Below are 15,725 nucleotides of genomic sequence, written 5' to 3'. Positions count from 1 at the left end.
TGACTGTTAGAAGCAGCTTTAATAAAATTTGTATTGATTCAGGAAAACACAGATCTGACAGTACTGGAGGTTTTTGGTAGCAGATTAAACCAAAGTGCCCGTTAGGGAAAAATGCTGCTTGAAGATGAGAATGTATTTCAGGACTTTGTCTAAAAATACATAACATTACACCACCCTTGCCATGTCACCACAGGAAACATGGGCTGAACAGAAAACTGGGAAGAGACTGCACTCCGCAAGAAGTATATTACAGTAGTGTCTTGGAGAAAAAATCCTCAAGAAAAAGAAAAATATATATATATTACATAAGTGAGAATACATTAAGGTTTGCATTTGAAGGTAGGACAGAATAAAGTAAAGCCAACTGTACACATCCATCCTGTCCTAGCTCCTCAGAGTGGCCAACCGTGACTGCATTGCTTCGATGTCCTCCTCCTCATCCACAGCAGCAGCAGCTGCTCCCATGGGCTCAGGTTCTGGCAGAGCATCTGTGACTTTACTGGGTGCTTTACCCAAGGCCCCTGCAACAACAAACAGGCTTGTTAGCGAGTGTCAGGTCTTCATTTAATAATTAGTGGCTTTTAGAGACATCTGAAATAACCCAACCAGTCATTTCCCATGGAGGACACACCCCTGAGCTGTGAAAAGGCCAGCCCGGGGCTCTTGGCTGCCCAGCAGCACTGAGCTGCCAGCTCTGAGCCTCTGCACGCCTTCCCTGCTGGGAGGAGGCTCCCAGCTCCCCCCCAAGCCCCGCTGAGTGCCTGGGAGCTTCCCTCTTCCTCCTCGGGAGGAGGGGAGCTGCTCCAAGCAGGAAAGGGGATGGAAAAAGCAAATTTAGGATGTGAGAAAACAGGGCACTGTGCCAGGTGCTGGGCACAAGGTGCCAGCAGGGTGGGCACTGCACTTGCAGTGCGGTACAGCCATGCAGCCCTGGTGCTTGTTTTTGTCACACCACATCACAAGCAATCCAAGTGGAAGGAGCATTCTAAGCATTCTCCAAGTCAAATAACTGAACCTAAATTATTACTTCATGAGCTGGAAAGCAGAAATTGCGGTTTCAGTTTTAAGAGAGTTTTTGTGTTTGTTTTGGGTTTTTTTTCCCCCTAAACAAGACACAACATTTTACTGCCAGGACACAACACAGCCTATGACTCAAGGCAGTGCAGCAGGGTTTCTTTCTTGGTTTCATTAATAATAATACCTAGTCAAACATGTAAGTTTCACCTGGTTAAGAGGATTCACTGCACAGCCAAACACAGATCTGTTAGAGCCTCAATTATATAACTGCACAGACAGCAGCTGATGAATATTAGTTCTGCCCTGCTGAGCCCCATGGCCTTCTCATCCAGTATTCCCTGAGAAACCAGTTTGTCAGAGCTCTCTTCCCATCACCAAGGCAAGAAATGCCACTGGGAAGCACAGAACAGATGAAGATTTCAGTTGCTGCATCTTACTGAACAGAGCAGGGACTTGGCTCTCAGCAGCACCCACAAACTCACCAGCTGTAATTTCAAAAAGGATTTTGTCAATTTCTGCCTCAGCTTCCTCTTCCATTTCCTCCTGATCCTCCAGGCCTTCAAAGGTGTCCTCCAGCATTTCCTCTATAATTCCAGCCTAGCAGAAAAAAACAAGGCAGCATGTGATGAAACAGCAGAGTAAGAAGACACATTTCTATCTGGGAGATGAGGTTATGCCTATCCAGGCATGTAACAATGCCCCTCCTCCAGGGGGGTTTCCAGCTCGAGGCTGTTGCAGGAGAGTGGCCAACACACCTGCCCTCAGCATGAGCACACATCTCTACAACTGGTGCACAGGAAAAGCAGGAAGAAAACAGGATTAGAGACACCTGTTCTCACCTTGAAAGCCTCAAGTTATTTAAATTAAAAGAGAAGAGATTTAAATTGGGTATTAGGAAGAAATTCTTCCCTGTGAGGGTGGTGAGGCACTGGAACAGGTTCTCCAGAGAAGCTGTGGATGCCCAGTCCCTGGAAGTGTTCCCAGGCAGGTTAGATGGGGCTCTGAGCAACCTGGTCTAGTGGCAGATGTTCCTGTCCATGGCAGAGTCCATGGCTGGAATTACATGACCTTTAAGATCCTTTCCAACCCAAAACATTCTATTGTTATTGCATGTCTAAACCAAGAACCCAGTCTGCTCCAAGCACATGAAATACAAGTGTAAATTGCAGTCATGCAGCATGAATTGTGTAGCACACTCTAAAACTGCTCTTTGACACAGCTTGTTTCTTTCTATCTGCATTTGAAAACATTCCTTTGCAGGCCCTGCAACCGAGATATGGCCAAACTATGCTGGTGCACTTAGTAAAATTATTTAAAAACAAACTTATTTGAACTAAACAGTCTAGAGTGGTAAGAAGGGAAAAGCAAAACAACACTGGTAGTTGAAAATGGAAAAGTCATAACAGAGACTTTTCAAATCACAGCACTACCATCACATGGAGACACTGAGCTAGATGCTTTAAACCAGTGACAGTGAGGTGCTATATTGTTCTGTGATTCTTTAAAAAATTAATAGTAATGAACTATTTAATTAGTTAAGGAAAGTTTGATTATTTTCGCTGGTTTTGGTTTATATCTGTGTTGGCTAAGTATCAGTAGAAAACCCTGAGAAATTACTTCACTGCACCTGCAGAAATAAACTCCATGGACTCATATCCCTTAGAGAATCTATAGTTGAAGAACAAAATTCAGTAAAGAATTGTGTAATGGTTATCATATAAATAGAGATAAATTAGATGTCATAGAACAAGAATGGTATCTTGAGAAAATTAAGGAGTCCAAGGCCTATACATCCCAAAAAACTTGATTAATACGTTGCAGGTGTAGTAAGGGAGCCACTTCATAGGTTTGTAGGCCCCAGAAAACTTAATCAATACTAATTGTCTAAGCAGGACAGGAAATTTTATAAAGCACTGTTAGCTGGATAAAACTCAGCTTATCCAGTAAACAAAGACAGATGTTCTGGAAGTAATTAAAAGAAATAAAACACCTCTACCACGATGCAATAAATTGGGCAGATTTTTGGGAGTGTCTATTTAAAACATCTTAGCTGTTATAGTGCATATAAATGCCTGAAAATCATTGTTTCTTTGAACGTGTCTGCGGTGAATAAATTCCCTGTATGTTCCCAATTTTAACTTAAAATTGTTATTAGGAATGTTGGTTTAACAGCTTTTTGCTGTTAGATTTAAAAGTCTTTGTGTCACCAGTATCAGACTGGCCATGGAGTCAGAGGATGTCCTGAGCTCACACCAGCCCAGTGACAAAGGGACCACCCAAATAACTGCACAGCTCAGTAACAACCACATCGTGTTCACCCAAGCCTGATTTATGTGCCAGATCTTACCTTCATCATCTCTTTGGACAAGTCCCTCATCGTTGCTTGGATTTCTGGGATTTTTACTAGATTTTGCATAGCTTTCATGACTTCTGTGCTCTTCTGCAATGAACCTGCTACTCTGAGCACAGCTGTGAAGGAGAGGCACACAACAGTTTGAAAAAACCATTCATTTGTTTACATTTAGGCAACTCAATTTAAAAAGTAAACAGGCATTGCACTTCTTCATTCTCGACTAAATTCCTGGAAAAGCCCAACTTATACCTACACTGGAAAAGTCACATTTATAGCAGAGCTACTGGTCCTGTACAATGAGGAACCCAGGTGGTCTGCAGAGAGATTTCAACCCACCTGCACCCAGTTCATTAAAGGCAGGGAGAGGTGTTTGCTCCTGCCCAGCCCCTCAGCAGCCAGAGGTGTTGCTGAGGGTTTTAACAGCAGAGCTGCAGTCACTGCTGAAACCAGGGATCTCCTGCCTGACACCAGGTACTGGAAACTAACCCTGGCACAAATTCTGCTGCAATAGTTTCACAGCAAAGAGTAAGCTATAACATTAATACTTGAAATTGAGTTGAATTGAAGCAGATAAGCCAAAACCAAGCTTGTTTAAATTGAATTTAACAATACTCTTTCCAGAGGCTATTCTAACTTATAAGCTCTCCTCATATGTATTGATAACATCAAGATTGAAAAGAAGTATTTAAGGGTACTTTGAAGTTTTCTGAATTCTGCCATCTAACTTTGCAGCTTCCTGGACATGGAGAACTTACCTGTTTGTATATAAAATGGTCACTCCTTAACGAAGCAAAATGAAGGTACAGCACATATTATTTTTCATTTTAATGATTTAAGAGCCCTACACTTGCTTCAAACTAACAGAAACCCTGCTTTGAGTGGTCATTTCTCAAGTTACTACAGATCCCAGACTGAACTCTAGATTCCTTTATATTTCCTATCTAAGTGTATCAGAACATTCCCAGGAAGATGAAGATGCTGGCAGTGGTGATAAGGAAGAGGCTGTTTTGAGTTTTTCCTTTTAAGGGTCACCTTCAGATGCAAGGATGGTCCTACTTTCATTTCCTGAGTGAGATACATGGGAGCCACATTTGACCATCATAAAATTACACTCAAGGTTCACAGTGTGACTTCCTGTTTTATCACTCATCCAATGTTAAAATCTATTTGGATGATGCTGGGGTGGGGGAAATGCTTTGACATTTCAGCAGCATGTTGACCTCCACCAAGTCTTCTCCTGTCTTTAAAGCTTTCTGCTCTGCTTGTTACAGGCTGGACTGTTTCCAGCTATGGAAACTCTGCAGGAAGTGTATTACAACAGATTTCTGATGTGGATAAGGAATGAGGGAAATAGGCTGGTTCTAGAGGAACACAAAGGACCAAGGAGGGTTTACAGAACATGGTGTTAAGCCAAGGGGCAAAAGGATTCATTCACACTAAGAAATCAAACACTGCTCCCCCATCCCCATGTAGGCATTGGTAAATTCCCCCAGACTAGGTTGCTAGGGAAGTAACCATCTACAAGATGAAGAGAATTCTACGCCTGTGACAAGTCCTGTCAAAATCAGTGACACAGGCTCCACCAGGATACAGGAATATTAGGAATGCATTGAAACTGTTTAGAAATGCACACTAAGAATGTGCTCCAAATTGCTGTGAGTTCAGTTTCAGAGCATGAGATTCTCACATCATTGGAACCCCCAGGCTCTGAGGAGAGATGTTAGATCATCTGCTGGAAACAGGGAACCAGCAAGGATGTAGGGAACAATAGGGGCAGGAATCCCAAGAAACTAAAACTGGGAACTTCCTGACTACTTCAGAGCCCAGGGTGGGACACTCATCCAGGCAGGGCACTGGAGAAACAGCCTCAGAACATCCTGCAGACTGAGGGGGGTTACTGCCTGCAGGGATACAGGATTCCTTACAGGGATGTAGGAAAAAACATGTTTGGACACGGGGAAAACTTACAATGGGTCTTTTAAGGGGATTACAGGAACATAACTGAATCTTAGGGGAACGACCAAAGGTAGTTTTGGGGACGGACTGAAGTGGATCAGGGAACACACAAACCTCAAGGGCCTGCAAGACCAGGTACCAGCAGTTCAGGCAGATACCAGATATCCGGCCAGCTTAAGCAGAGCATCTGAGACCTCAGTCCTCATGAGCTGAAGAGGACGAGCAGGATGGAGCTGTTCATATGTGTGTGAAAGCTGTGTGTGTTTGTGGGGTGGTGGCAAAGGCTCTGCTCTGAGGTTGTGGGTGCATGTACCTGCTGGCACCAGGGGGTAGAACTTCAGCAGCCTCACAGCTCTGGGCCTGCAATGGGAAGATGTTCCCAGGCTCCTGAAGCCCACTGGAACCAGCTGCTTTTCACAGGAGCATGGCTGCTTCCACATTCAAGCATTGCCTGCATTTGATTTTGGTTCTGGACAAGAAAACCTCAGACTCACTTCTACTGTGAGAGCAGTCACTGTGTTTGGGCCCAGAATTTGTTCTTACCAAGCTGGTTCTTCATCCCCATGAGGACAGAGTTCATGTGAGCTTTGGATGCATAGAGTTTGCTTACGGCCCTCCGAGAGCGGATCAGCTCCTTCGCCAAGATCACACACACATCTCTCTGATTCTTTTTGGCAGCATCTTTTATCGACCTCTTCACCTTCTCCTCTTCCCTCTGGATATCTGGAGTACAGAAAAACACAGCAAATAGTGATGAATTCCTAAGGATACAGAAGAGAAATCAGTCATTTGTTGAGGCGTGTTTCCAATGCAAAGAATTGTTTCTGCTTGATTTCAGATTCCCTGTGTTACTCAAAGACCTTGTTCTAGGCTGATTTACATGTCAGCTGATTAATTCAGCTAAATCTTAATAGGAAAATTCTCATTACTGAGCATTTAGCTCTGTAATTTCCTTTGCAGACAAGGGAACTCTAAAAGACTGTCTGAGAATATTAGTCCATGATGCTGAGGTGACTAAGAGCTTATAAAGCAAAAAAAGGTCCTGTAAGAACAAAGCACTCTGAGAGGATGACTTGACTTACAATTTCAAAATAATTCCCTAATTATTAAACTGGCCTGATACAAATATATATACACAAAATATACATCTAACTTAAAACATCCTGCTCAAATTCTCCTGGCATCCAGCTTTGTTCAACAGCTTTTTTTTAAGAGTATGCTTAAGTGGGAATACTGAACTAAGCATGAGCACCAAAGAGTTGGTTGGATTTGAACTATTAAACACTAAAAAGACCTTCTTAAATAGCATTGGTTTCTCCAGCAAATCTGATGTGACTGTTCACAGTTCTGCCTGCCACGTAACCCTGGCTGTGAACAGGAGGAGCCAGGTACTCCAAAAAGCCCAGAGTAAAACATGTAAGAGTAATATCAATCTCCTTCCTTTTACAGACTCAGCAATAAATTAGCCACTGATGAAATATGGATCTCAGAGTCCACAAGAAAAATTATCTTAAAGTAAATAAATAATTCAGATAGTAAGGGTTCCTAACCTTCCTGCAAAGAGTTGATTGAAATGACCACAAGAACAATTATTTCAAAGAAAGCCTCTGTTCAGATTTAGCTTTGAGTCTTCTTGATTTATGCCAGACAGAGTTATACATTGGAAGAATCAGAAGTTGCCCTTTTAAAAAAACAAAGGCATCAACACACAGGCCAACTTGGAGACTTCAACACAACTTCTCAGGTGGGAGTTAATGAACCCTTACTCAAGACCAGTAATTCTCTCAGTATCATTCACTGAGGTGTTTACCTTAAAGGACTGACAGAAAGCTGTAGGATCATAATCAGAAAAACGTACCTTTGCTGCTTTCCCCCTATCATTTTCAGAAATACCACAAACTTGAAGACATTTGTATGTCAGACATGGGACTGAGCCAAGTCCCAGCATATCAGAGCACGTAAGAAAGAGCTGAAATGCTCCAGCAGGAAACAGAAAGCACCAGAAGAACTCCAGCAGTACTGAGGAATTACAACATTCACTTTGTCAGGCTGAAAACAACCACCAGTATTGTGTTACTACACCCAGGCCAGTGTAGGGCAGCCTGCACCCGAGTGAATGTTTTCACTGGCATGAACTGCTGAGTATGAGATCAGTGGCACGAGTATGCAAGAACAGTCAACTCCATCTTTGAAGGTCAGTGCCAGCTACACTCCTCAAGGGAGCCAAAGTCACTTCCCCAGTCCCTCTGCAGCACTATCAAGTACAAGAGGCACAAAGCAGCCCAAAGCATGAGAGGGACTCACAAGCTCAGCAATATACAAAGTTACTGTATTACTCCAACGCTATCAACTCAAAAAATTCAATTCTGAAGTAACAAGGATACCCTTCATTTCTCCAAACCTTCCAAGCCCTGAAAAACAATCTAACACAAAGAGAAATCACTACAGCAGCAAGAGTCCAACAACAGATGGTTTCATACAGTGTGTTGCTATTTTAATAACTGTGTTGACTGGGTGAGCCAAGTGTTCCAGTGATACCAGCCCACTCAGTTCATCCCAGGTAGATCTAATGTTGCCTTGTTCAAACACATCCAGCACACCTTTCCCCAAGGAAACTAAGACAGGTTCCAGGTTAGCATCCTAACTTAAAGATTGCAGGGATTTCCTGTGTAAGGCTCAGCTGAAACATGAGCAAGAAAGCATAGCAGAATCCAACTACAGTGGGCAATTTTTGAAGAAACCAAGTGGAACTTGGCTGTCATCCTTCAGGAGCAGCCTGCTAGTCTGGGAAGTGTCCAGCAGAACCATGTACTTCCATAGATGACACCCGGTAAAATGTGAAATCCTGGCACAAAGATACTCCGCACTTTATTTTAAGGGGAATTATCAGTATGGCAGATGGTTGGTGGTTAGTGCTGAACTGTATTTCTTTGAATGTAAGTCTGAAATTTCCTTGACTATAAGACAGACATGCTTAGAGCTGCTAAAATAATTAAGATTTGCATCCACATCAAAAAATCACACTACCATGTAAACTAATATCTGTGTAGGCCATTAAAAGTATTATGGCACATAAAAAGTTAAGAGAAACCCAAAATGTCAAGAAACATCATAGTGAACATGTGAGTAGTTTGCTTCCATGGAAGAGGCAACCTCTAAAACATTATTTTGCTAGTAAGACCAGAGTTGCAGTTCCTCTGTGCCTGATACACAAAGTGCACTGGAGAAAATAAAAGAATTCACATCCCTGTACATCAGTTTTCCTGGAAAAGACAAACTCTGCTCCTCATACTGGACACAAGGACAAAGACAGACTTTGTACTGCACAGCAACCTTCACCAACCAACTCATACAAGTCTACAAGAGAGAGAAGACACAAACCCTGCCAGGTTACTCCAGAGGTGCAGGGCTGGGGAAGAAGGGAACAGGAAGGGAGGATGTACTCCTCAAGGCCTCACTCCAAACAGGCATGTGCCTAGTAACCACATTCTGACACAAAATATCCTTCACCAGCACCTCCCATGGACAAATCCCAGGGACAGGGAAGAAGACAAAGAAGGGCAAAACAAAACCTAGGCACAAACCTATTTTCAGGCTCAGGGAAGGCAGGTAGAACAAATTCTGAAATGACAGCAGTGCAATATTAAGCAATTCTTCTGCTTTTCAAGACATATTCAGCAGTGTAATGCTCATTATTTAATAACAAAACACCCACCCACTGAGAAAATACTTTTTTCCCCCCTTCCTCTCTTCTGTTTGTAATTTTTCTAACCTGACAGCAAGCTACTTTTGCTTGGCACATGCACTTTCACACCAGTACATGCCAGTAAAACTGTCTACATGTGGCATTATATACCACACTGATACCACTCATTAAATCGATGTGGGTGAAATTCTGGATAATAAGTCTAACATATGTTGTCCAAAGGGATTTAAGAGCATTATGTGGGAGCATGAAATATTCACGTTCTTTTGAAAATTTTACTTGGATAACTTCACAGCGACATCATTTTGTAACACAGACTAAGTCTGGCCCCAGGATCACATTCATCTTCCCTTACTACAGATGTGATAGACTACTCCAGGTTATTAAATTTCACAGCCTGCCTCAATTAAAGCAAAAATAACTTGAAGGCACACAAGGAGAATAAAAACAAAAAATGAGACTCAAGTACAAACCTCTGATCTGTCTATCAATCACTCTCATTTCTTTCCTTATCTTCAAGGACCATTCATTGACCTTAAAAAGAGAAAGTGAGAGTTACTTGAAATTCTAGCTTCAAAACTATGCTTTGATACTTTCATGTAACTTAAACATTCAGCATCAAAAGCAGCACTTCGAAATGCATGAGCTTCAAGTTATGAGTGATGTTAAAATATTTCATTACTCAAATAATAAAACCCCCAAACATTGCAGAGATACCACCAGTTACTGCATTGCTCTTAATGTTCAGACAAGGAGTTAAGAAAGGCATTTATAGATCCCATCCAACCAGAACTCTTCAATGATTCCATGATGTGATTTGTGAGTCAGACACTCATTGCTTGGCTAATTTCCCACATCACAGCCATATCACTATACAGAGGGAAGTTGCCACAGGGGATTTCAGCAGAAGGGTCAGACTTTGGCACAGGCAAAGAGACCCAAGAGTGCTACTGCCCATTTCAGTCAGGAGGATCCCCAGGAAGTCTCCAAGCCAACCCCTATTCAAAGCAGGATCAAGTTCAGACTTCAGACAGGTTGTTCAGGGTCTCCTGAGTTCAGGGTATCCATTGAGTTTTGATGCTGTTTGAGGGCAGAGACTTAACAGCCACTCTAAGCAAATGCATTTAAATTACTCCTGTGTGGTGAAGACTTTTCCTCATAGAATCCTGGAATGGATTGGGTTGGAAGGGACCTTAAAGATCATCTATTTCCAATGCCCTGCTGTTGGCAGGGCCACCTTCCACTAAACTAGATTGCTTAGAGCTCCATCCCACCTGGCCTTTAATGTTCAACTCAAAACTCTCCTCTGGCCAGCTGTGGCTGGACACACCTCAAAAGTACTTGTCTCTGTCTTGACTACAGCCCCACCAGAGTCAGTGAGAGCCTTCAGACCCTTGCTCCTTCACCTTCTCTAAGCCAAAATGAGCCCAGCTCCCTAAGCCACTCCTCCTGCATCACAGGCTCCAGCCCTCCTCCATCCCGATGGCCTCTGTCACACTTCCCAGTTTGTTGAAATCCTTCCGGAACTGTGTGCCCACACTGGGACACTTCTGCAGGTGTGGCCTCTTTACTGCTGACTGGCACAGTGACTGAACATTCAACTCTGTGACTACAGCTTCCTACACAGCCCCATTTGCCTTCATTGCTGCAAGGGTGCACTGGGAACTCATTTATTATCCATGGGAAACCAGATCCTTTCCTGCAGAGCTGGTGCCCAGCCAGCCCCAGGCTGCACATCCCTGCATGCAGGGATGGTTGTCCCACCTGCACAATCTTGCATTGCTCAACATCGTAAGGCTCCTGCTGTGTTCCTCCAACTTGCTCAGGTCGCTGCCCTCCAGCTTCCCTTCCCCTGCCTTTGGTGGAGTTCAAACACAGCTACGCCTTCAACAGCTCCCTCCTGGCACTTGCCAAGATCCCTCTGCTCCAGATCCTCTGGCTCACCCAGGAGGTCGGATGACAGTGTAGCTGACAGTGGAGCTTTTCCCCTCTAGGAAAGCAGAGTGAAGAGAACTTGTGCAATGAAAACCTGTAAAGCAAGTTCTCTTCAGTGCACAAGCCCAGCAGAGTAACAAATTGAGACTTTCACCAGTCTCAAAAGACTTTCTCTTGGTCATGGTGAACAAGACTATGTTTTGACTGCAGACAAAAGCCACCATTTGAGGTACCCAAGTATAAAATCAGCTTAAAAATCCCCACAAACAACCCAAAGCCCTGCATAGGTGCAGAATTTATTAACAGGTTTCAGAAACCTCCTGTACCTTTAGTCAAACCCTGGGTTTACAGGCAAAAAAACCCTAACTCTTGCAGAACTGACTGCAGCCTCCTCTCTTGTTCTTCAGAGCAGAGGAGATAATGTCCTGGAGAGTCATTCCTCACCCTGACACCTTTTTTGAGTAAGGACTACAGGAGAGGAAAAAAGCAGGGGGAAGAGATGAAAGAAAACATGACAGCTCTGGCTGGTCAACTGTCCTGTCTCAAACGTAACACCTACCAGAGATTTGCTCTACAACTTGTATTCTAAAACAAACCAACACACAACAAGCCTTCATGTACAAGCACAATCAGCAACTGTCAAATGAACCACAGCAGGATTTGCAGCTTCTGTCTCTGGGATGCACAGCCCAGCACAAAGACACCATTAAATCAAATGTGTTGTCGTCAATCCCTGCTTACTCTGACACCAGAAAACTCTTTCACAGCTCATCCCTAGCACTGCCAGGAAGCAGCTGCTTGACATGACTGTCCTAAAGGCAGAGCTGGATGCTTATGCCTTCCCTGGTGCTCCCAACTCATCTCCTGTTTTGTGTAAGAGGAGGAGCAAATCCCACTGACTCTCATCCGTGCTCCCAGTTACATGAGACAGCAATTTGTTGAGCTGCAGAGCAGCCACACTGCCCATCTCACACAGGAGCACAGATACGAGCCATGGCACAAGGCAGCAATGCTGGGAACAGGAGTATGTGGTCCAGCTGAGCAAAAATAATTACCTTGAGCACAACTCCATGCTGATGAAGCAATTCTGCTTCCACTCCAGATCTAAACAAAAACATCACCCACAGCACTGCATTATGCCAGAGTCAGCCAGCAAAACACTCAAGCTAAAAAGAGCCAACTCAGACTACACTGGAGGAAAACCCACTTTTTAAGTTCAAACGATCCAGACATGGCATTAAAAGTATAATAAATTTCCAGCTTTAGACAGGCTAAAATGCATCACCAGCTCTTCACAAGGACTGAAGATACTTCCCTTGTATTGATCATAAATAAATTCTCACATCAGGAGAGGGCAGACAAAAGAACTGAGGGCAAATCATGGCCATCACAAAAATCTCAGCCCCTCCCCAACATCATCCACCTCCTGCAGTGCTTGGATGGCTCCTTCTAGCCCTGCTCAGGCACTGTATCTTGTGCACAGCTGATGGCAGACATGAGCGAAGCAGTGCTGTTTCCTTATCAGCTAGGATGCAGAAACAACTACTGCTTTTTCCTTCTAAAGCTGCTGTTAGGTTTAGGAGGAATTTTTAACTATTAACGGGTTTCTCAATATCAGTGTTAGGCCTGTGGAGTCATCATACCAGCCTGCACCCCAAGGGAGTGCTCATGACACCTCTCCCTACACCTGTTTCACACTGCCTTTGCAGGGTCTTCTGCAAAGAATCACAGAATCATTGGCTTAGGAAGGGATGTCTGGAGATCATCCAGTCCAAACCCCCTGCCAAAGCAGGGTCACCCAGAGTAGATGACATAGGAACATGTCCAGGTGTGTTTGGAACATCTCCAGAGAGGGAGACTCCAGAAGCTTCCTGGGTAGCTGTTCCAGGACTCTGCCACCCTCAGCAAAAAGAAGTTTTTCCCCACGTAAAGGTGGAAGTTATTGTAGTTTAGCATATGGCCACTGCTCCTTGTTCTGGTGTTGTGCACCACCAAAAAGAAGGTTCAGGGTGGGTGGCACCATCCTCCAAGAGCTCCAAGATGACCCACAGACTGTGCTACTGGAAAACACAGCAAGTTCATCATTTGGGGAAGGCAAAAGAGCAGCCCTAAGACAGGAGGCAAGAACTCCTCAGTGCAGCATGACCACATGACCAGAGAAGACTGACCCAGCCCACACAGTGCTCCAACACAGGCAGAGGAGGAAGGGAAAGGACACTCCCAAAGGTACATTCCTCATCTGATTCTCTCACTCGACAAGCAACAACCATAACCTGCTACAAAGCACCAGGGAACACCTGTGACACTGCAGCTTGTCTAAGCCTTCAACTTGTGTGCCTGTCATCTGTCTCCCTGCTGCTTTTCCAGTATCTCTAATGTATTTGATCTTCCTCTCACCAAACACCAGATTTTTTTCACTAACACATTCGTAGCTACTTATGAAAGGCAACAGTGAAATCCACCAGTGTCTTGAATATTTCATTTCACTGATATCAGAAAGTTGTTTGTAGAAACACAGTTTGTTTACAGACTCATCTTCCTCCTACAAGTCCCAACACTTCAGCTACTGTTTCCTGATTTTAAGGCTGTGTCTGCAAGAGAAGCTAGAATCCTGGAATGTTAAGGGGCTGGAAGGAGCCTTAAAGACCATATAGTTCCAACTTCCCCTGCCATGGGCAGGGATACCTTCTACTAGACCACGTTGCTCAAGGCCTTATCCAGTTTGGCTTTGAACACTTCCAGGTAGGGGGCAGCCACAGCTTCCATGGGAAACCTGTTCCAGTGTCTCACCACCCTCACAGGGAAGAATTGCTTCTTAGTATCTAACCGAAATTTCCCCTTTATCAACTTGCACCCATTCCCCCTTGTCCCGCCACTCCCGTTCCTCACAAAGAGCCCCTCTCCGGCTTCCCTGTAGGCTCCTTCAAATACTGGAAGGTTCTGCGAGGTCTGCACCGGCCCGGTCCCGGGTCAGGTGTAGCCTGCGCCAGGGCCAGGCCGAGCCCGGCCCCTCCGCAGTCCCCGCCCGACGCCATAGCAACGCCACACGGCCCTGCCGCCACTCCCCCCTCAAGCTCCCGGCCCCTGCCGCCCCCCGGCCCCGCCTCGGCGCCTCCGGCCCCTCACCAGCTCCTTAGGCGGCTTCTCGGGGGTCTTCCCGAACAGCCCCATGGCGGCCGCCCCGCCCGGCACTTCCGGGTTCCCCACAGCCGGGCCGGCCGCAGACCGCACTGCGCCTGCGCCGCCGCCACTGTAGCTCCCGCCCCCTCCGCGTGGGGGCGGGGCCCGAGCGGCCTCGCCCCGCCCCTCGCGGCTCCCTGCCAGTCACGTGGCGCTGCGCACGGCCCCGCCCCGCGCCGAGGGGCGGGAGAGCGCTGAGGGCTCTGGTGGCGGCGGGGGCGCTCGGCTCCGCGCACTGAGCGTGTTTGTAACACGTTCGCTGGGTCAGTCAGGTTCGGAAGGACTTCTGAGATTATCGAATGCAGCCATGACCGAACTCCACTATGGCACTAGGTGCCATGTCCCATCTTTCCTTAAACACCTCCAGGGACAGTGATTCCATCGCCTTGGCCAGCCTATTCCAATGTCCAATCACCCCGTGAAGAAAGTCCTCCTAATGCGCAACCTAAACTCCACTGGTCTAGTTTAAGACTGCGCCGTCTTGTCCTGTCGCTGGATTCCTGTGATCAGAGGCTGATCTCCACTGGTGCACCCTCCTGTCAGGAGTTGTGGAGAGCAGTAAGGTTCTCCCTGAGCCTCCTTCAGGCTGAGCCCGCTCAGCTGCTCCGTGCTGCAGACCCTTCCCCAGCTCCGCTGCCTTCTCTGCAACTCCAGCACTCGATAACCTGCTGCTGCAAGGGCTCCCACTCCGGTCTTTCCCCTGGGCCGGCCCGCAGGACACCCGAGGGTCGTACAAAGCTCATACAAGCCGACGGCCACCTCTTCCCCAGCTGCCGGGGCTCTTTCAGAGAAATCCCACCAGCCAGGCCTGGCTCATCTTCACCCTCCTCTCTGCAGGGTCACCTGGCTGAAATGAAGGGACAGCTTGGAGCTGCTCTGCTGGAGCTCCCAGCCAGTCATTCCATCTCTTCACGCCCTGGTGCACAATCTGAGACTGAGAGCATTAGAAATAAATCAGTGATGCACAGAGTGCAAAAGCTTAGGAAGAAAAAGGTGCTAACATAATCTAACTCTTTAATACCTTACAACTGTACTTACCCTCATTTTTTAATTACCAGAGACAGACATTTTAATGAATTACAAAAATGTACACTTTTGCCTTTGTCATCTTTCCCTCCAGAATCTAATGCAGAAAAAAGATCTAAACAAGCTTTGGAAAAGAGAGCTCTCACTTTGGACTAAGCACCAGCAGTAGGAAAGCCAGTGCTAATAAAACAATAATTTATGAAATCGGGAGTGGCAAAAGCTTCAGAGATTATTTAAATCCATCCATTGTAAAAGCAGCACAAAACGTCCATCACCTTTATTAAACCTAACAAATAAGTGAATACTCATTGGTTTGACATTTTCTGTTTACAACTGGTCTCCAGCTTCCAAGCACGAGACATCAGAGAATAAAACACCACTTTAGGAATGTTTAACATCTCAGTTAAGACACTTCACAAGTACTAGCACAACCCAGCCCTGCGAGGCAAAACATGTGAGCAGCGAAACTGCTGACCTTGTTACAGACACAGTCTTTGCTCCTTTGCTCCGTTCTCCGATGTTCAACTGTCATCGCATCAGGGAAGGGCTGAG

The 15,725-nt window shown here is 45.5% G+C and overlaps 1 protein-coding gene across 1 annotated transcript; it reads right to left on the bottom strand.

Moving 5' to 3' along the window:
• CHMP3 (charged multivesicular body protein 3) lies at nt 1–14,248 on the bottom strand. The gene is made up of 6 exons (XM_014876186.2): nt 14,094–14,248; nt 9,506–9,566; nt 5,870–6,049; nt 3,365–3,486; nt 1,500–1,614; nt 1–521 (listed from the first exon to the last, which is right to left on the bottom strand). Exons 1-6 carry the CDS (start codon nt 14,136–14,138, stop codon nt 385–387), a joined length of 660 nt encoding a protein of 219 aa, XP_014731672.1. The 5' UTR covers nt 14,139–14,248; the 3' UTR covers nt 1–384.
• Between the last annotated feature and the right edge of the window lie 1,477 nt (nt 14,249–15,725).

The sequence above is a fragment of the Sturnus vulgaris genome, chromosome 4 (assembly GCF_052056855.1).
Source record: "Sturnus vulgaris isolate bStuVul1 chromosome 4, bStuVul1.hap1, whole genome shotgun sequence".
In the NCBI taxonomy this organism is placed as follows: Eukaryota; Metazoa; Chordata; class Aves; order Passeriformes; family Sturnidae; genus Sturnus; species Sturnus vulgaris.
This window is presented reverse-complemented; position numbering and strand designations above follow the sequence as displayed.

What these genes read in the sequence shown, in the direction of transcription:
- CHMP3 (XM_014876186.2), bottom strand. Translation starts at nt 14,138, where the DNA reads ATGGGGCTGTTCGGGAAGACCCCCGAGAAGCCGCCTAAGGAGCTG. An exon ending in GATTGATAGACAGATCAGAG is followed by an intron (nt 6,050 to 9,505) that starts GTTTGTACTTGA and finishes TCTGTACTCCAG; the next exon opens with ATATCCAGAGGGAAGAGGAG. An exon ending in GGGGATGAAGAACCAGCTTG is followed by an intron (nt 3,487 to 5,869) that starts GTAAGAACAAAT and finishes TCTCCTTCACAG; the next exon opens with CTGTGCTCAGAGTAGCAGGT.